This window comes from Copadichromis virginalis, linkage group LG19, assembly GCF_057382275.1.
Source record: "Copadichromis virginalis isolate Kocher_CV1m ecotype Utaka linkage group LG19, C_Virginalis_male_GT1.1, whole genome shotgun sequence".
In the NCBI taxonomy this organism is placed as follows: domain Eukaryota; kingdom Metazoa; phylum Chordata; class Actinopteri; order Cichliformes; family Cichlidae; genus Copadichromis; species Copadichromis virginalis.
In genome coordinates, this window is record NC_140636.1 from 33803722 (window position 1) to 33825223 (window position 21502).

At 42.3% G+C, this 21502-nt stretch overlaps 2 protein-coding genes across 3 annotated transcripts; one reads left to right on the forward strand and one right to left on the reverse strand.

Annotated features, from left to right (window-relative positions):
* The first annotated feature begins 75 nt into the window (after window positions 1-75).
* On the forward strand, window positions 76-10173 carry coq6 (coenzyme Q6 monooxygenase). Its single transcript, XM_085440562.1, has 12 exons — window positions 76-277; window positions 590-724; window positions 3036-3094; window positions 4848-4974; window positions 6152-6282; window positions 6368-6475; window positions 7554-7616; window positions 7712-7819; window positions 8472-8674; window positions 8870-8985; window positions 9316-9482; window positions 10039-10173. Exons 1-12 carry the CDS (start codon window positions 91-93, stop codon window positions 10066-10068), a joined length of 1434 nt encoding a protein of 477 aa, XP_085296688.1. The 5' UTR covers window positions 76-90; the 3' UTR covers window positions 10069-10173.
* Window positions 10174-10244: 71 nt separating this feature from the next.
* On the reverse strand, window positions 10245-20508 carry entpd5a (ectonucleoside triphosphate diphosphohydrolase 5a). 2 transcript variants are annotated; one of them, XM_085440561.1, is made up of 14 exons: window positions 20436-20508; window positions 16699-17228; window positions 16193-16272; window positions 15746-15889; window positions 15285-15360; window positions 14672-14707; window positions 14236-14324; window positions 14069-14148; window positions 13912-13973; window positions 13711-13812; window positions 12917-13060; window positions 12750-12806; window positions 11818-11933; window positions 10245-11665 (listed from the first exon to the last, which is right to left on the reverse strand). In XM_085440561.1, exons 2-14 carry the CDS (start codon window positions 17141-17143, stop codon window positions 11582-11584), a joined length of 1515 nt encoding a protein of 504 aa, XP_085296687.1. In that variant the 5' UTR covers window positions 17144-17228; window positions 20436-20508; the 3' UTR covers window positions 10245-11581. The 2 variants fall into 2 exon arrangements, with proteins under 2 accessions (XP_085296687.1, XP_085296686.1); XM_085440560.1 differs by lacking the exon at window positions 20436-20508 and having other exon boundaries at window positions 16699-17285.
* Window positions 20509-21502: the final 994 nt, after the last annotated feature.

A 21502-nucleotide genomic window follows, 5' to 3' on the forward strand; every position in this document is an offset into this window, starting at 1 on the left:
ATTGTTGTATGACACTCTTCAAAGCCCGACCCAGGACTGTTTCCTTTGTTTATCCAGAGGCTTCTCTCTCATGCGAAGACAGACTGAAACATGCAGAAGCTCACGAGGGCGTCGCTGGCCTTAAACGGACTCAGCCGGTGTTTTGTAACAGAAAAGCATTTATCTGCTATAAAAATCACCAGGCGAGGATTAGTATGTGCAGATCACGGGAATGATGTTTATGATATAATTATATCCGGGGGAGGGATGGTTGGATCTGCAATGGCATGCTCCTTGGGTGAGTGCTCGACTAGTGTTGCAAGACTTTGCTGTTAACTTGTCCAAATCCAGATTAAAGTTGGTGTGCAAAGTAGCAGTGCACTCTTTCTCTCACAGAGAGGGAATGTCACTTTCTACTATACTGGAAAAGATATCTCTAAAATGTGCTGGAGTATTAAAACATGCAGTCAGAGCTCTAAATCAAATGATTGCATCCGTTTCACAGGACAACGAATCCAATTGCAGGTTCATTACACATGTTTAATCTTACACATGTGCTCTCATATTTAAACTATATTATATATTGTATGCATTTACTTTCCATCCACAGGTTTGGATCCAAACTTGGAGGGTAAGAAGATTCTGCTGCTTGAAGCCGGCAACAAGAAACTAATGGACAAAGTCCCGGACACCTATAGCACCAGAGTTAGCTCCATCAGTCCAGGCTCCGCCACACTTCTCAGTGGTACAGTATACAACCAAATCTGAACAGAATCTGCTTGAAAAATGCAGCAAAATATAATCCTGAGTAATTTCCTTTCTGTGACAAGTTTGTTGTCCTTGACTACTAAATGGCTCCCACAAGGTAAGCCAGGGATCAGACACTGGCTGGTCACCCATTTTTAGCAGGGATTGTATTTAACCACAGTTGTTCCTTTTGTAATGGATCACCTGAGGTTTTTCCTAGCAGTGTTTTTTTCCCTGTAGTACAGCTAAGAATGTGAGGTTTGGTCCAGCCCAAACTTCAGTTTAAATATGTCTCCTGAGCTTAAAGAAGTCAAAAGCCAAGGAAAAGGAGAGTCAGGGATTTGACACTGTAATTGCAGTTGGGCTTGATGGGCTTGTTTTTTAAACATAGTCTTTGTCCTAAATTACCACTTCAGGTCTTGAATCCATTAAAAATAGCTGAAGGTGGTCATCAGAACTTTTTCTTCTTCTTTCGACTGGTCCCTTTAGGGGTCGTGGCAGCATCCCACCCTATTCCTAACATCCGTTTTTGTCACAGCAACCCTCTGCATGTCCTACTACACTACATCCATGAATCATTTTTGTGATCTTTCTTTTTTTTCTTCTGCCTGGGAGTTCCTCTATTAATGGTTTTCACCTATCCAAAACATCCTTGCCTGTCTAACTTTGTCTCCAGACCGCTCAACCTTAGCTGTCTCTCTGATATAATCAATTCTGATCCTGTCCATCCAGATCACTACCAATAGAAATCTTAACATCTTCAGCGCTATCACCTCTAGTTCAGCTACCTATTTTTTCGCCACCATTTCCAAATCATACATCATAGCAGGTTTCACTACCACCTTGTAAACCTTCTGGAGAAACAATCCCCCAACAATCAAGCGACCCACTATGAGCAAGAACTTGGCAATGGCGGGAACAATAAACACCCTTTTAACAGGAAGAAACCTCTGGCAGAACCAGGCTCGAGGTGGGACAGCCATCTGCTGCGATCGACTGGTGGTTGGGGGATAATATGTGTTAGGATGTCACAAATCACACATCCAGGGAAGAGGCCCTGCAAATCAATGCAAAGTTGTTCTGAGTGATCACCTTTTTATTATAACTAAGCGTTTTTAGTCCCAGTGGAGTTGTTTCTTCCAGAATGACAATGCCGCCACCCATAGGGCAGGAAGGGTCACTGAATTGCTTAGTGAAGATGGCATTGACATAAATAATATAATGTGGGCTTTGCGGCCACAAGATCTCAGCTTAATTACACACCTATGGAAGATTTTAGACTAGCGTGTTAGGCAGCATGCTCAGCCACTGTCATCAAAACACTGAATGAGGGTATATGTTTTGAAAGTATGGTGTTTCACCCCTGCAGTAAATTTCCAGTGACTTTCTTTTTTAGAATCAGTCAAAAGCTGCATTTAAGATGTTCTAGATTTAATGTGGTCCAACAGCTTATTAAGGTAGTTTGTTAGTTTTTCTTTCAATATGTGACATGTCTGTAAGTTAAACCGTATTTATCCAGGTTGAGGTCTACACATGCCAACCTCCTACCTGTCTGCCTGGTAGACTATGCAGTCCAGTGTATGAGCATGTGTGATAAACATTATTTTTGCAGATGCCAGAGACAAACCCTAAAGTTTGTCTTAGCATCTCAAATTAAGCCCTTCACATATCTTATTTGTGTTTTCAGTCACAGTGATCCATTAATAAACTTTTCCTTTCCAATCACAGACTTTTATTTTGACTGTAGTGTCAATAAAAATGTTGAATGCGGCGGTGCGATTTGAAAGGGTAAATGTGAGACGTCAAGTTTGGCTTTGACATCATTGGCCGCAACTGACACCTGCACAAAAAATTAAAAGGTTACTAAAAACAAACAGTGACTGATGAGAGCTCAATGAATGATCTGTGCCATCCTTTAAGCACTTTATAATGTTATGTTTGATGCCTCTACTTTAATTAATACTCCTGAACAAAGGAAAAATGCACCCGCAATCCAACATCTGCACCTGATTGTTGATCCTGGAGCTGCCAAAAGTGTCAGTCCTTAACCCTAGTCACAACATTCTGCACATTATGCAAACATGTGCATTCATTTTTGTTATATTTACTTCCAAAGTATGACTATGATTATTTATCCACACACATACTTTTTTTTCCCATTACTGTTAATTGCTCTGAAACGTGCAGAGAAAAACACTGAGGCGCAGAAAAATCCAAACTTCCCTGAATCAGTCTGTGTGAGTCATCTGTGGATCTCTGAATGACTTCACAAACCACATTTGTCCAATCTGACCTCTTTCTTTTGTCAGGTATCGGAGCATGGGAGCACATCACAAAGATGAGGTTCAAGCCCTATAAAAAGATGCAGGTAGGTCAATCTTAAAGTTAACATTGTTAACTGTGAGTATACCTTGAGCCTTCTTTAACACGGCGCATCTCCCCGAGTCGTCCTGTTGCACCGTTCGGCTTTTCCTTCTCACGTCCTCCAGACTTTGTAATTTACTGGCATACTGGATGTATTTCTGTCATCCATCAATCTCGACACTGTGCAATTTGTGGAGAGAAAAATCTGTGACGCTCAGCTTCCGCTCAGTCATTCTTAATAACCAAGCAACACAATACTCAATGTAATTGTTCCCATTAAAATGCCAAGCGGTGGTTTCGCGTGACATGCATTTCCTTCATTCCTTTGTGCAGTTTATGCCCCTTCGGTATCACCGTGCAATCTATAGCACCCCAAAACATCAAAGAACACAAGGCATATTTAAAAGTACAGGATGGCTCTCTGACCATGCTAGTTCTATTTATTAAAACTATGTTTCCTATGAGGAATACATTATTTTGACATTTTCAAATTGGTATACCCCCCAAAAAAAATCCTCTAATTATGAAGATTCATGTGAACAACGGGAAGAAGATGAAAGATTAGGAGAGTGGTTGTTTGCTGCAAAGTCGAGCCCGCTTTACAGCTGTGGGTGCAGCCTCGGTCCCTCTTGTAAGATGTGGTCGGTGTGTACCAAACACTCGACCGCAGGGTTTCTCTCTGGGCCTAAGATGTCATCATGCAGTGCCTCACAGTGATTATGGTAGTGTACCTCACCCATTATACCTTCACTCTGCTACCACTGTTTTGGCTTGTTTGCCCACTGAATTTCAGTCATATACATCCCAGTCATAGCACTGGAAAGTATGTTCTGCAGGTCAACTGTAGAAAGCAGGCTTTCCCTGCATTAAAGTAGGCGACGAGGGTTTAGATTTGAAACACAAGCAAACCGTTTGTTTCTTTTTCTTCCTTTCTGTCTCTTTTTGCTAACGAGGCGTTACCCCCCCCCCCCCCCCCCCCCCCGGCGCGCATTTTCCCTATAAATTTTTATTCACGCATCTTGTTTAAGTCTTGCAAAAGAAGTAGGAACTCACTCTGCCCCGGAGCTGCATCATTTCACCCTGCATTAAACAAAACCAAAACAATTTTTGGGCTGGTCTCAGTAAATCTTTCTTCCCAACCACTTATCACAAGCTGCAAACTCACTGCCATTAGTGGTTTTCTCATGGGTATATCTTCCTACTTTATGGCAAGTTGGAAAAAAGTAGCGCAGCAGCATATTACTGCAGAATGACAGGTTCTGTCATCCAGGAAAGGATCAACCTTGTACAAACACTTTTCAACCCCCCCCCCCCCCCAAAATCCCGTTTAGCTAAAGCGGTGCTTTCAGGGTTAGAATTACAGTAGCCTAAAACTATATCCCACTCTGCCACTTTTGGTCGCAGATAAATATTGACTCTCACTCTGTAATGTTCTCAAACATGACATTTGTTATTTGTGTTTCCCAGAAAGTGTTTGAGAGAGAGAAAAAAAATCCACATCACAAAAATATTATTTGGTCCTGCGCCTCACAGAGCTCCATTAAAGCTGAAGTCAGCTGTCCCCACAGAGCGCTGCCCGTGACACTTGCCGCTGTGCATTTGATGCATGTAGGCTGTGCCGTCCTTCGGCGGCAGTTAACAACTTTGATGTGTTCAGCCTAAGCGAAGCGCCATTTCTCTGCTTACTATATATAGGAAACGGAGATGCGTTTAAGGATAGACTTGTAGACCGCAGGCGTAATGAGTCTCTCATTTAGGTTTGGGATGCCTGCTCAGATGCCCTGATCACATTCGATAAGGAGAACGTGGAGGACGAGATGGCGTACATCGTGGAGAACGACCTGGTCGTGGCCGCGCTCACTAGACAGCTGGACAGTCTGTCTGGTAAGATTATGATTAAAACATGAAGCATCCCCCACCCAGAACACACACAAACACACAGTAGTTTGATTTCTATTCCATCTCCCTGCTGCCAGACTCGGGCAGCTAAAGCCACCACTTTTATTCCATCCCGTCCCCAGGTTTTGTTTATTTGTACTCTCTCTCTCTGTCCCTGTGACTGTTTTTAAAGACAAGCTCTTGGAGCCATCCTTGTTTTTCATGCAATTTCAATCTAAACCTCACTGCCAGTGCTCCAGCACCCTGCGAGGACACGTGAAATGGTCCAGTGACCTATTTAAAGCCGCCATGTGCTCCCGGGCTGTGCCACCTCTCAAGATGCTAAATCACACTGACGGGGTATAGCGCCGCATTGCCTTTGACAGCGTCCCAACTTTTGTGAGGTTCACAAATAAAACTGAGCTCTGCTATGTGCTCCACAGTTAAAGTGGCATATTTATAAACACTTTTCGGCGTTGTGCGCCAAACAAAAGGGGCGTGCGGTTACATCACGTTTGTGCCTCATGTGCCACCAGCTGTCTCATTTTTAGCATTTGGGATTGTTATGCTCAAGATGCACATGTACTCGAAAAATCTACTCCTCACCAGCTGTTTTCAATGTAAGCCCTGCTCACCAGTCACTGAAAAAAAACCCAATTTTTGACTTTAGTGTTGCAGAAACTGGTCTGTGGATGGGTACCACTCCAAGTCAGCGTGAGCCAGAATACGATCTGGATCCTTACATGTTTTGCGATGTCCAGCTGTGGATATTTTAGGATGAGGAGCAGTTTTAGTGCAAAATCTAACAAGCTGGCAGCGTGTCTGAAGTGTGGATTGGTGTGCTTGTAGAGAAACACTATTAGTCAGTGCAATGCGGCGTGCCAAGACCATTAAGAGGACTGTCAAATGTGAACTTTGGCAGCTTCTATATGCCACCGAGGAAAACCAGTGGTGTTTTATGAGGTGGTTTATAGATCTTCCACTGCTTTTGCTGCAGGCAAAAACCATCCTTTCTTTCCTTAAAGGAAAAAGTGTCTGATGATGATATATTCACAGGACCAAGATTGATCTCTTTCTTGTGAGAAAGTCACACCAGCTGCTCATTTCTTTTGAGAAACACAGTTTTTCTTTTCTTTGAACAGTAGTCACCATTTTTGTGTGTGTTTATCTGGTGCTTTATTAGAAAATGTACAAGTGAAGTACAGGTCCAAGGTGGTGAAATACACATGGCCCATGCCTTCCCAGGAAACAGACTACATCCCATGGGTGTGCGTCACGCTGGCTAACGGAGAGACTCTTCAGACTAAGCTGCTGGTCAGTTTAATTTTATCACGCAATCTGTGGTTGTTGTTGTGTCATTTTTAATCCATTAATTTCCTCCCACTCATCTGTTTTGCAGATTGGTGCAGATGGACCGAACTCAATGGTGAGGCGGGAATTAGGAATACCCACAGTCAAGTGGAATTATGACCAGTCTGCTGTGGTTGCTGCACTGCACCTATCAGAGGTGAGCGTTACTATTTACACAATGTAAATCCTCGTAATTTGAAGGCTCTTTTGTTTTGTTCTTATTTTATGTCTCATATGTACATTCAAGGGACGTTTTATTAGGTCCTCAATAGCTTCAATATTCGATGTGTTACCTTTTCAGAGATGGTCTTCTGCATAATTTGGTTGAAATGAACGTTTTTTTCTTCTTCTGCTCTCTTAGCCACGTCTCTCTTGAAAAAGAGTTTGTAATCTCAACGAGACTTTTACCCGGATAAATAAAGGATAATTAAATAATAAAAATTTGAGGCACAGTTGCATTCCTATTAGTTTAAAGCTGTCTGACCATTCTCCTCAACCAGGCATTTTGACACAGAGAACTGGCACTCAGTGGATATTTTCTCTTTTTCAGCCTGATCTCTGTAAAGATGCTTGTGTTGGAAATTCCCAGCAGATCAGCAGTTTCTGAAATACTCAGACCAGCCAGTCTGGCACCAACAAACATACCACATTCAGAGCAAAGTCACTTAAAACACCTTTTATCCTATTCTGATGCTCGCTTTGAACTTCACCAGGTCGTCTCAATCATGTCCACGTGCCTAAAGACACTGAGCTGCTGCCCTGTGATTGGCTGATTAGATATTTGTGCTAATGAGTAGTCTAACAGGTGTACCTAACAATGTGGCTGGTGGGTGTATATGTACATATATACTGTTAGAGTAACAGATGCTCATATTAAACCTTGCAGCTGCTCTAAACACTCAGGCAGAGAGTGAACTGAGGGGTTGTGTGAAGGCCAAGTACTCTGAAGTGTGAATCATGCAAAGCTACTCTACTATAGTCCAAAAATAAAAAATATTGAGCTGGAAATGAGCATAAGTCTCCTAAATATTTAAGCAAACCTTATTGTAAATTCCTTGGTAGATTTGCTCAATGATTTTGTTATAATAGTAATTTTAATGTCACATCTGTCAGCAGTCGGAGAACAATACACCCGACCTTTATGATATTGTTTTTATGCACAGTTTATGATATTCAAATATAGCTGTACAAAACAATGCAGCTGTTTAATACGTTTTAATTTATGTGTCGGACAGCCCACGGAGAACAATGTCGCATGGCAGAGGTACCTCCCAACAGGACCCATTGCAATGTTACCGGTAATATCTGGATTTTTTTTTGCTGCTGCAGTATTTTCATTCTGTCACAGGAGCATTTAATGAAACTTCAGCTGTTGCGTTTTGTTCCTATGCAGCTGTCCGACACACACAGCTCTCTCGTGTGGTCAACCAGCCATTCACTCGCAGAGGAGCTCCTCGAGCTGGATGAGGAGCGCTTTGTTGACGCCATCAACTCTGCCTTTGTAAGTCTCGGTTCATACATAAACTGCCAATGTCGTATTTACACTCAGGTTGCCTGTCTGTCAGTAAGATTTTGCAAAGTGTCTGTATTTGTATGCAGTGTGCCATATGTGGCACGAGGTTCTCCATACACTTCCACGATGAGCAGTTTTAAGTGGCTCACGCAAACAATACGGTCATTGTTTAGCCCAAAGTATACACAATACTAATATTTCATTGCAGGAATGATGCACCTTTCTATTTTTTCTGTTTGGAGAAACTCCTTTTTCCCAAGCTGGCTATTTTTACTGGGCCTGCTTATGGACGGGGTCACCACGGTTGAGTCACGTTTGGTTTTAGGCCTGGTTTGCTAATTAAACCTGTGGTCTCCCAGTGTCGACCATTACTGCATGGAATGTTTTTCAAACAGAGCTAATTCAACTCCATAGCCTGACCGTCATCTTCTTTTAATTAGCCCAGCTCCCGAAGCCTTGCCAAACCAGTTAGTTAGGGAGGGGGGGGGGGAAAAGAAAGCCCTTTCGCTGGCCTGGAGTTCAGCTTTGCTCCTGTGTCAGCTAATTTCTTTGTCCACTAAGGGGACGGTGTCTGTTTTCTCTCTTTTCTGGCTGCTTTTCATTCTCTTGTCTTCTTTCCTGTCTGTCTGCTCGCTGGCAGTGGAGTAATGAGAACCAGTCGGACCTAATTGAGACGGCTGGCTCGCTGTTTCGAGGCGCTCTGTCAGCCATCATGCCGTCCGCAGGTTCACCTCGACAGCTTCCCCCGAGTGTGGCGGGGATCGGCCCAAAGTCACGGGTCATGTTCCCGCTCGGAATGGGCCATGCATCTGAGTACATCAGACACAGAGTTGCACTCATTGGGTAAGATAATAAAAACTAAAAGTAACAGCTCAAGCATGTTAATGCCTTTTATAAAGGAGAATGTGTATTACAAGGTCCTGGAAAAAAATTGCTCTTTAAAGCTTTTAACTGTTTGCTTAGTCAGCTAATAAAGGGATGGTGATTTGAACTTGTACTGTCTAGAACTACTCAACTCGTCTTTTGTTTCTATTTCAGGGATGCGGCCCATCGTGTCCATCCTCTGGCTGGTCAGGGAGTTAACCTGGGATTTGGTGATGTGGCCTGCCTCACGCAGATCCTAAGTCAGGCGGCCTTTAACGGGAAAGACCTGGGTCAGTGAGAACTCTAAACAGACATAGCACGGCGGTTTTCACTAAGCTCTTTTCCATTGCCCCAGCTCAAACGCACGCCGTCGATGTGAACTATAAAAAGCATCAGCTTTTCCGGCAACATTCATTTGATGTTTTATTTTTTTCCCATTCTTTCCTGGAGCTCTATGTAGTCGCTTTTCATAGAAAAAACACAAAAATGCTGGTATGTGATGTTCTAAAGTTAACGTAGCGCCAGTGCTTTGAGCTAATGTAGAAAACACATGACGGACTTATTCGGCTTTGAATTTATTCTCAGTTTTTTAACCTCCCGGTTCACGTGTGTTTGTGCAGGAGCAATTCAGCACCTGCTAGAATATGAAACCGAACGTCAGCGGCATAATCTGCCTATGATGGCTGCCATCGACCTCATGAAGCGGCTGTACTCCACCAACGCCGCGCCTGTGGTTCTCCTACGCACCTTCGGTCTGCAGGCCACCAACATGCTCCCAACGCTGAAAGTAAGCCTCTCCGTCTGTTCTAGTTTTAGATGTTAGCGAACCTGGAAATCGCTCAGATAACATCAACCACCTGTCAAGCACAAACCCCGCCTCCACCTTGACCCCACCTTCCGCCCACTTTTCTGATTACACGGAGCTTTACTTTAGCAGCATCTATAATTTTACTGGTTCTCAACCTACTACTATGGCATCTAAGTTTAGCCTCAAATTTAGTGTTACCAAAAGTGTGTGGGTGGGGTGCACGGCTGGTCCTGAGGCAGCGGACAGTGGCTTGTGTTTTCACACCCCTTTTATTACCGACCACTCATGTGAAATGGCTTTATTCCATACTAAGCGATTCAAACCAACACAACTGTAACGGGTTGTAAAGGCATCTCGCTGCGGAGGCACAAAGTTAAAGTCACTTTCTTTTTTTCCACATTAAATGCTGTGAGTTCACTGCTTTACAGTTCTTGTGTAGAGAGTTTGCAGTGCCGCTCGCTTATAACAGGCTTTTTCTGAGCATGAAACAGAGGGTTGGAGAGTTTTTAAGTTCATGTCTGTTTTCACTTCACAGGAGCAAATCGTGGCATTTGCGAGCAAATGATGCGTCTCTCATGCAGCGGCCGTTTGTGGATCTCCAGCGACTTTCAGCTCTAAATGTTGTAATGTAAAAATACAATAAAATAATAAAAATTTTATTTTTCTCTTTGCCTGTCTAACATTAAATTATTTAAATCTTTTTTCTTTTAATATATTGAAACATACACAAAGCTTGTTTTTTCATGTTTTATTGACACATACATGATCTCACTGGATTTACTTCAAATGTACATATTGTCACGCATGAGTGTACTCTGATACTGATGAGTATGAGTACAGAGGCATTTGGCAGCAGTTGTGCGGCATAAAGTTTTTGCAATGTAAAAGCACTTCTTACCAAATAAGTTTCACTAAGTTTACATTATGTATATACAGCAGTAGTTATTGGAGTATGTTGAATATTAAAAGGACAGTAGAGGCATGGCTTACGAAACGGTTACACAAAGAGTTTAAACATTAATATCGGATGAGGATAATTAAAATACTCTTACATAAACTTTCAGTTATTTAAATATTTGTACAGTTCACAAGAAATACAAATGACTCTGAGCAACCAACAAGGAGTTCTCAAAGATGTTATTACAAAAACATTTTGCTGTATTTGTTTGGCTGTGGATTAGGAATCTGCATGCATGGTCTACCCTGGATGAGGCTTTCTTTTCCTTTGGTAGTACAGTTCATCACAAAGGCCCCAGGTAATTGAGCCCTGCTTCATAAGATATTTTAATGTCACAGTAATGACTGCACGCTAAAAGAATATGGAATTTAACCTCATTTAAGTAGCAGCATCTATAACCCACTCTGTCAGAGGCATCTCTCCACATCTCTCTTTGCTCCAGGGTCATGGTGAATCCACCACTAATGATGAATATGTACAGCTGTAGAATACATCAAGGTGAGTGACCTTGGCTACATTATCTGCAGTTAAAGTGTTACTTGCAAAGTAAATGGAAGCTATATGATGGTCAGCTGCTCTGTTTTGAGTTTGTCTAAGACTAGAGAAAATTAACTGGGGTCCTAGAAGATGATTTGCATCTAGCATGAAAAGGAAATGGATTTCCAAGCATCTACAAAGACAACAATGGTTGCTGCTCCAGCAACTAGTCTCTAAATGTTCCACTGTACTATACAGTGTACGCTGGGACCACAGTGAGCACCAAAGTACCACGACCTGTTGTATTGCTTCTAAATGACCTGTCAGGCACTTTATAGGTAGGTGGAGAAGCTGTTTCAGATTAGACACTCGGAGGGAATTAGAAAAGGTAAACGTTTTACAAAAATAAAAGTCAGCCCGCCAGTTATGAGCTCAACATACAGTAGAAATAGCTGGCCTTGTAAAAAAATAGTGATTTCTTTTTCAACAGTTCTTGAAGTGTGCTGAGGTTGAGGAGATGAGGGGCATGGTGAGCGAGGAAGCATGGTGTGAGTGGGTGTGTGTTGGTGATGGGCTGATGGAGGAAGGGAAGCCCCACAGTGACGGTCCCTCTCAGTGCCAGCTGCAGCAACAGCGACCCGCCTTAGTGGATGTTAAAGTTTCTGAAGTAGTCAAAGGTCGCCCCCAGGGCCCAGCTTGTCTCCACATTGTTCACCTTTTTGGCAAGCTGTCGAAGCAAAAGAGAGGAGGGATCTCCATCAAAACCGTTTAGTTTTACAATGATTTTAAAAATACAGAGTGACAGGATGTGAAGGTTTTTGTAATCCGTTTTTATAAATAGCTACAGTAAAAAACCTGTCTGTAATTAATTTCACTCACATGAAGCACCGTGCTGTCTTTAAAGCCAAAGCCCTCTTTTAACAGGCAGGTGATGTATGTCATATCCATGCACAGGAAGGGATTAATTGCCCGGTATTTGGTCATCTTGTTGCACACTGCAAACACACACACATGAAAAAAACATCGAAACACAGTTTTTATATGTGGCATGAACAGAAGATTCACATGTTACGCAACAGCATAAAAATACCACCATTTCTAACTTGTGTGCAGCATGATTAAAAGATAGCCTTTCTGTTTTGGTTGGCTGAATAATCACGGAGGTGCGATTAATACGGCTCAAGGTCAGCACAAGGCTGTGGGTGGGTGGTGGTGTTAAACAGCCGAGCACAGTGTGTGTGTGTGTGTGTGTTTCAGTATGTGTCAGCCCCCAGGTGGTGTGTGGCTGTCAGGTGCCCTCCTGCCAGGGCCAGACAGACATCCTCAGCTCAGCTGCCAGCCCAGCTTGAGCTAGACTTGTTCCTCCAGACCACGTGACAGCGTTCTCACAATACAAACAGCCTTACATAACACACCAGCTCATTCCTGCTCGCTATAAATGTGGTTCAGCATGGACATTACAGCTGTCACTTACTGAAAATGATAGGAATGGCATGTGTCAATTGAATATACTTGTGCATTTTAATGGAATGTTAACATATATTTACTCTATAATAAACTACATTTGACCTGTAATTTGTCTCCATAATGCGCTTAGGAAAATAATCTGTTACATTTTACTGTTGTAACACTTTTTTTTTTGACAGGATAAGTTGTGCCAGTTTGGTGTGCCAAGCTTCTGGGCACGAACAAGCCTTTGCTTGACTCTACAGCATGAAGTTTCAGCGGTTAGAATATATATATAACTTGTAAGATTGTCGGTTTCACTCACTTTATCCAACCCCAGAGAAGATAGCGTGTGTAACTCATACCTTCTTTGGCTCTCTTCTTGAAATCCCTGACTTCAACCGTACCACCTCGACTGCCATCTGTGGAACAAATACAAAAACAAATGTGCAACCTGAATACCTACTTTGTGCAAAACATGGTAATTGACATGAAAGATAATGGAAAGAGTTGCTGGCCTGTGCCTACGCACCGATGAGACCAGACTCCACAGCTCTGTCGAAGTAGTAGGAGAAAGCATAGAAGATGCTGCTGCCTCTCACTTCATATGGCTGGTGAATTATTCCTTTGATCACCTTCATGACCTCGTAGTAGCACAACTTATAGCCGGCGTATCCTGAGGAAAGAAAAGAGCAGGAGGAGGAAGAAGATTTGTGACTTAATGTTGCATAGAGGAAGCAATGGAAGGAATGCAGTTCAGAACACTGGGAGCCTCACTCTGAGGTCAGTCAGCGGTTGAAGCTAGGGGCTTACCAGATAATATACCAGGGAAGCCCCAGAAGGGCAAGTTTCACACAGCCCCATAGGTATGGTTGGCTCACTTGTGCCGGCAAAACCATGTGCTGACAAGAGCGGCAGCTTGCACAGCCCTGTTGTGCTGTCTATTTTTACCACATAATTGTGAGCAAGCCAGATCAAGCTGCTCGTTACACAAAAAAATAACAATTCAGGGACAAGCCCAGCATCTTTTGGCTACTCGACTGTGGTATGGGAGTGACTGCCTTATTTGTGAACTTAACTGACAGTTTTCTTTTCGTTTAAATACAAGGTTGACTGCAATATAATTGTTCAAGAGGGAAGACGGAGAGGGAGAGAGGATGACAAAACATGCGTTCGGCGCCAATAAGGTTAAACTTTAAAATGTTCTCATGTGAGACTGTATTATACTGTACGCTATTGTGTTCCAGAGTTTGGAATGGAATGCTTGGATTGTTGGATCCAAGGCAGTGGGAATACAATCGAAACCTCAGACTGCTTTTATCTTACCGTCTGGAATCCCGCTAACTTTATAGGTGGTTCCTGAAAAAGTCACATTTTCCCTGAACTTTTTCGGGAGGCATGAGCTAGAGAAGACTTTCCAATCCAGACCTGGGAAAACAAACATTAAAAAAAGGCTTTTTTGTCTTGAAATCAATACATTTATGAAAGAATAACAAGAAAGATGATTAAAGTTATAAGACACCCTACCATCAGCTCCCAGTGCTCCAAGAGTTGCAAAGCGAGCTGCAAATAGTCCATTTCCAAGGTAGCTGTATAATGATGACATACAGTTAGGATCAATTTAAAGACATATATGCATGTCCTGCTTTGCATTATACTAAAAATATCTCACTCCTGGATTTACCTGTGTGTGTAGAGCTGATATGTTTGATTGAAGAGGTCAAAGTTGGCGATGTAATTAGTTGGAGCAGACTGAACAGTTTTCTGTTGGATCAACAGCATGTTTAGTTTTGTCGTGGACTTTTGGTGAAAAAAAAAATGTATATTTAACATGTAAAAATGTTTATTCACCTTTGACTTCGGGAGGAACGTGATCTGTGTAGATCCTCCGCCCAAATCCAGAATCCCGACCGTCCTCCTTGTGTTGGAGTAAAGGTGACCTAATGGCAAATAAGCAGCAAGTTGAACACAGGACACGGGATAAGAACGATTAAGTCCATCGTCGGTGTAATAAAAAGTACATATTGTTATAAATCTACTAATTTCCTAAGCTGTAGTTAGAATTTCCTGTGTCGTGTGAAATACATTTGATGGTATCACAGCGGTGTGAAAAACGTGAGGAAATATTGCTTGTTTTTGCAGTCTGTTTTGGACCAATGATTCAAGCTCATAACCTCAGAGAGGAGACAAGAGTCTTTCACTGAAGGGCTTCTGTGTACACTGGAGCCTCAGATATGAGCCTGCTGACCACTAACACCACCATAGCAAAACACAAGCAATGTCTTACCTGTAAGGAAGTTCACTGTGACCCAGGCGAGGACTCCTAAAACAGCACATGGGTGAAAATGTCAGCATGAGTCAATCCCTGAGAAGTGATTACAGCTGAGTTATGATAAATGTGCCCATTTAAACAACTTTAAACCCGCAGAATAACCTGCGAATGACTTTTAGTTCGGTTCTCCTTTATTAGGCTGATACATAAATAGCAGCTTTCGGTCTAACTTGCACGACTGCTGAGCAATCCAGGTAATTACAGTTGTCTCAGATGTAAAAGTTATTGCACTCATAAAGTGAGGATAACAAATAGCGCATACTCTATGATGAAACATAACATAGTGAGGGTGTCTTAATGAGTGATGTGGAGGCTCACGCTAAATTAAAGGGCGTGGGGCAGCTTGCGCTCACACTGCCATATTTATTTGTCTTAAATGAGGTAGTAACAGAACTCTCATAAAAAGAATTACAAGAGCAGCATTGTTTGTCCTCAGTAAATGGGGCTGTTAAAGCACCTGGTCAAACAATACCTCAATTCAAAAATCGTAATTTTTAAGAAAATAAAAATGTTTTGCATACTATAAACAGTCCAAATGGTAATGATGCAATGAAAAAAAATGACCCACCTTCATTTTTGCCATTCATGATGGTAACACTGTTCCTTGGCACATAGAAAGGGGATTCTCCAAACACCTCTTGTACCTGTGGAAAAGATTTATTCTACTCAATATGTCTTCAGCTGTACAATCATAGTAGACTGCATGATCAAGCGTGTCACTCTTTGTCATAAAAGTCTCCTCAACCCCCAGAAGACAAAATGTGCGCTCTTGCTTTAGAGTGACAGATAAGTAAACCACATGCACGGCTGGAACAGTAGTCTGGATAATACTTAAAATGACAAATATGGTTACTCCACACAACCCCACAACAGCTGTTCTTTGCAACATGAGAGCCACCAAACGGGCAGACATGCTGCCTTTTTTTCTGTGACACTTGTAAGCACTTAGTGGTTTCTCATCTCGTTCCTTGGCGGGACGGGTGGTGTTTGTGCCAAACTGTCTGAGGGCAGAGAGAAAACGTGCCTCACCTCCTTCAGAAGAGCCCTGGCCTTGTCTTCAGGCAGCAAGCGCAGACCTGCCGTGGCCTTTAGGACCACCGGGGTTCTTCTCCAGTCCTCCTCTGGCACTGTCTTCTTGGCAATCCTCAGTAACTGGCGGATGGTGTTGCCACCCTATGGAAGAGAGAACAAGGAAAATATTGAAAAATATTTGTAAAAATATATATTAAAAAATCCTACGTTCAAACTCTGTGGACATTTCTTTAGAGATCAGTGTTTAAAAACAGCTCAAAGGTAAGGTAAAAGCAGCAGATATTTTTATAATTACACAGTGTTTACATCACATGAACCCAACCCAATGAAAATCCCAGCGGTTTTGTGGATTCACGACTTAAAGGTATGTGTTTGTGTTGGGGGGTGCCTCCCCATTGTACCTGGTAATTAATACAGAGCTTTGGTGTAAATAGGCATCCATACCTCTTCAGGGTTGTCCTTGTAAGAAGACAGTCCAGGTTTGACTGCGTGGTACATTTCATTGTCCAGAACTGGAAGCTCAACTAAAAAAGAGAGAGAGAAAATAAAAAAGTCAGTGAACAGATCATAAAACAGACAGACTGTAAAATGTGACATATTGTAATAAAAAAAAATAAAGGGTGACTGAAAAGCTTTATTTGTTTTGTTTTGTTTCGTTTTTTAACTTTTAATTACTGTGGATATTTAGGCTGGAGCTTTGACCTACATCCAGCATGAATTTTAAAAGTCTGCTTCCTACACAGTTGAGTCAGACGGGTAAATTAAAAGTCTCATCTACTTTTAGAAGCTGCATTGGCTGTGCACTCTGTCGGTGCATGTCTGTCCTTACACCACACAGCGAATGACCTAACAGCAAACAGAGTGGGAGTCAGCAGCATGTGCAAAATCCCTACTACTGCTTCAGAGACAGAGCGAGAGAGGGAGGGAGGGAGAGGGAACCGTGCACTTACCGGGGTCTTTCTGAATGAACTTGTAGATATGGATCCTGGTGCCTGTGCTCCCAGCGTCAAACATGATCCCATAGAAAACGCGACTCGTGTTGAAAGGAGAGGACCGCTCAGGCGCGTGATCACGCGCAGGATGCGGGTGGTACCGCTCAGGTGCAGGGTGCACGACTTCGGGCACCGGGTGGAAAGCTTCTGGTATGGTGTGGGTGACTTCAGGTGCCGGGTGGAAGACCTCGGGGACCTCCGGGTAGGTCGGCACACGGGGTGGCGAGACTTCAGACACCGGGTTGGATACCTCGGGGAGGAGGTTCTCCGTGTTGGCGGAGTGCTCCCGGTAGCGGTAGAAGTGGGGGATGTAGCGATGGTGGCGGTAGTAGGTCGCCTCCGCTAAGAGGTTCCCGGACAGAAGCCACACGTATAGAGAGAGGAGCAGGCTCGGCGTGGCCATTGTTTTCACAGCCAGAGTGAAAAGTCAGCTGGATTAAAGAAGAGAAGCCTGTGGATGCTGAGGCAAAGGAAGGCTTGCAGGGGCCCTGGAAAGAGAGAGAAGTGGAGATGAGGAGAGGCAGAGTGGATGCGATGCTCACTCAGGACTGTCCGGTCATCTGTTTACAGTATATAAAGACATAAGGCCTTGGCACGGGGCCATATCCAGAGCAGTCATCCACCAATCCTGTGGCGGTCCATCCCAACTCCATCAGGAGTCCCCCCCCTCCCCACCATCACCCTCCTCCCGTGAGCTGAGCTAAGCTGACTGACTACCTGCCTACCAACAGCATTGCCTCTTTTCTTTTCTTTTCTTTTTTTTATATGTATATGATCAGGATTATTTTTGGCAGTGTTTTTCCCCTCCTCATCTTTACTGGTTATTCCAAAGCCCTAGAAAAAAAAATCCCTCAGGAAAGGAGAAAGGGGTTTATAAAGAAGTCAAATGAATGGCTCACACTGAAAAGTTCCAAAGAAATGGTCCCAAAATACTTTTATGAGTGCATTTAGGACTTGTATAGTAACTTTGCCTCAGAAATGTCTCCATCCTACAACTCTGGACTTTCACTACTTCACAGGAGCTCAAATGCTGCTGCTGCTGCTTAAATTAGGAGTGATGCAAGTTTATATTTGGCACATCTGCAGAGTTTCACACCAGTTACTGTAGTTTGAAACATTTTGAATGTCTTTGTTATAGGATCGTATTTGCACTAATTTGGGGATTAACCTCTACCAAGTAAGTATTCCCGATTTTTGTTAGGAAGAACAGCAAATTACTTTGAAAGCAACATTTTATTTCAGATTGACAGCTGGACATGATTATAGCTATATTGTATTATCATTATGTACAACATCTACAAAATTATGTTTAGCTGACAGAGTGAATTGTGCAGTTATATATGTATTTATATACAAAATGTAAAAGATTTTCTCTCCTCGACCGTCTCTTCACAATCCTACTATGATCACCATATGAAATCCGCTGCAGCTGTTTCACCAACCTTAAAAAATGCAAATGTGACCTGCAATCCAGCTGGAATAAAAGTTGAAAGAATGTTAGCAATCATCTCACTCCCACTCATCTCTGTGTTAACCACAGGCTTTCCAAGGGAAAAAATATTTGGGCTGCAAGGCACGTTTCATGAGAGAATGCATGAGTAGCTGTTTCTCCAATTTAGGTGGGCGGCTGGCATGCCATCATAAGCCATGCTGTAGAGAATCATCTAAAGCTTTCTCGCGTTACGTGTTTCCTGGTTAATGTTGAGTATGCAGAGGATGTCCCACATCAGTGGAGTGCAGAGGCAACTCGGAGACCTTACGTGAACTGAGATTTGAACCAAGCTGTGATATTTTTCACCCACTTTGAATCAACAGAAAGAGGACAGAGATGTGAAAAAAAGGCACTGGTAGTCTAGCAACTAAGGCATCCCTGGAGAAGTGACCCCATCTCAACCACCCTGTTTTGACTCACGCAACAACCAAGGCAGAAACCGAGCTATGGGCCTGCCCAGCCAGGAGGGTATGGGGGGGCAGAGGTCCCATCAGTGGGCACAAGAAAGTGCAGGATGTCCACGGAAAGGACAATGTGGGGAGGGTGGGGCTTGGCACCAGAGTGCACCCATCATGCCATTCCCCTCCCAGGACACTCAACTGTGCAAAGCACTGTTCCAACACTGTAATTTGGACTAAAAATAATGGACTTTCTTTCCTCCTTCCTTTTTTCTAAATACTGTGGCTACTTTTTTCAATCCTGTGGCTCACCAGAATGGTCGTTCGCCCCTATCAAAGCGTACATGTGCAGGACCTCTCACTACATCTATGTGATCATACATGTCACATTGATATCGCACTTATAACATGGCTGCAAGCTGCAATTGTATGAGATGACGTCAACAAATCCTGAGTAAAGATTTTCTATTAGAAATAATAAAGAAGCAATTTTTGTTTTATTTGCTGAGTGAGTTTATTCTTAAATCATTGGTGCTTATGTTCAGACACATCCTGGGGCTACTGTTGCAATTGATATGTATAATGTGCAATGTTTGGACAACTCCACCTTGGGACATTTAGTGCTTCTGCCATGAATCACAGGACAATTTAGTTTTCAACACACCTATATTTATGTTGCCACTAAAGTTGTGCAACTGGAATTTTCCTCCGTGTAAAATGTCACGTTAACCGAATATGTAAAACAGGTATTTAAGAAACAAATTACTATATTATTGCAGAATAAAGTTTAAAAAATAAATAATTAAAAATAATCTTTTGCTATATTCTGAGTTCAAGAGTGAACTGCTGCTGTATACGCCTGCTGTGCAGTGCTTGTATGGCATGACACAGCACAAACACGCTGTGTTAAACAAGAGGTAGTTTCAATTCGGCGTTTGGTATTTTGTTCAAGTTAACTGAAACCGTAAAGCATGAGAAGGGACCCCAGCTTTGTAATCTACACTGTGCAATATATCATTAATATGCTGCAATGTTACCCTCAGGAATGCCATGTTTGTGGGTGTCCTACCCCAACAAGTCCATTGAAGAGACCCAAACCTTGTCATTACAATTCCAATGATAATGACAGCTTTGAAAAGTTCAGGGTTATTTCAGTTTGCTCTCTTCACTGTCATAGTAATTACCTTTAAATTTAGTCTTCAAGCTCTGTTCACGATGCCAGAGCACTGAACGCCCCTATATGGTTCAACTTACAGTATAGCCACACACAACTCGTATTGCGATATCTACTTTTCTTTTTTTCTTCTTTTTTTTCCAATTTGATGAATAATTTGCACTGGACACTCAGGCTCCTGCCTGCAGAAAGCTGAACAAGATGATATGAGAGAATTCAGTGGTTTTGAGCTTGAATTACGACCTGCACTAACTTTACATTGTTTCTATTGGATGAGCTTCTTCGAAGATGTAAGCCAACTGCATTTATGTTGATCATAGTGGTTTTCCCATAACCTCGGCAAAAAACAACTGTGGGGATAGCAAAGAAAAAAACACAGTTCTTTTCAGGACAACATGAACAATACTGCTGACAGGAGCCAAATGTGTCTCATGTCATCATGTGGGAGGAGATCATGTGAAAACAGATCCTGTTTGATAGTGCCCAGCTTGAGACTACTATAATTACAAGACAAGTGACAAATACAGACAGTCCTATGTCAGCCTTGCACGTTGTTCAGCAGAACAGACATTTGCACATCATCTCTGACAGTGATTGATTGAGTCATCGAGTAGCTAACTGAACACTTTACCTGTAAAGAACAAGGTCGGAAGTGCTCTTCTGCAGTTGGAGATACAAAATACAAAACTGCAAACACAAAAATGAAAAAGAATCTGTAACTTTTGGCTTTAATTTATCAAACGACAGCAAAACACAGCACCTTTATGACACTTCATTGCAAAAACTGTTGTTTTTTTTTAAATAATCAGCCAATAAATAACTTGTATAATGTTTGCAGCCAAAGGAAAAGGAACAGTACTACATGTAAACTACATAAAATTTTTCTATAGGGGTGAAACCAGACCAGCATGCAGTTCATACAGGCACAGGTTTGAGTAATGTAAGAATATTAATTACAAATAAATAAGTTACTGCTGGGGCATCTAAGTACTTTGTTTTCATGGTCATCTCTTGTACATGTTGGCTCACCATCACGGCTTAAGCCATTTGAGCCAATGTTCATCTTATCTGCACCTTACTATCATAAAATGTAGCAATACACTTATAATAATCTATCATACTATCAAACTAGGTCAGAAGTGACTGAATTTCAATTTTCTTGGAAAATACATGGCACAAAACTTGTCATTTAATTTGTCTATGTTTTCTTTTTTCTTTCTGTCTTTTCCTTTCTTTTCTCCTCCAGCAGCTGCTGGCAGTTTAATGGTGTGGGGGATATTTCCTTGGCTGCCCATGTCCATGCCTTTATGATCACAGTGTAACCATCTTCTGATGACTGCACCAGCAGGATAATATTTGTTCACCTATTTCTAACAAGGAATACTTAATAAAATTGCAGGTAAGTGCAAGATAAAGAAAAATCACTAACAAGCCAACAATCTCCTTTGAATAGCAGTTAAAGATACTGAACATGAACTATCCCTTTCTGTAGCTGCTTCTAAATACACATCCTCTTCCACTTCTCTTGCCTACGGTTTGCCACAAGGTTATGTTTTAAGCCCCAAAATCTTTCTGAGCAACAGCTCTCACATAGGTGCTTAGACTCCATTAAAAGTTGGAAGGCTCCCAACATCCTGGTTTGTAGCCCTGACAGATTTGTGTCTAAGGTAATGGAAACTCTAGCACCCCTTGCCACAT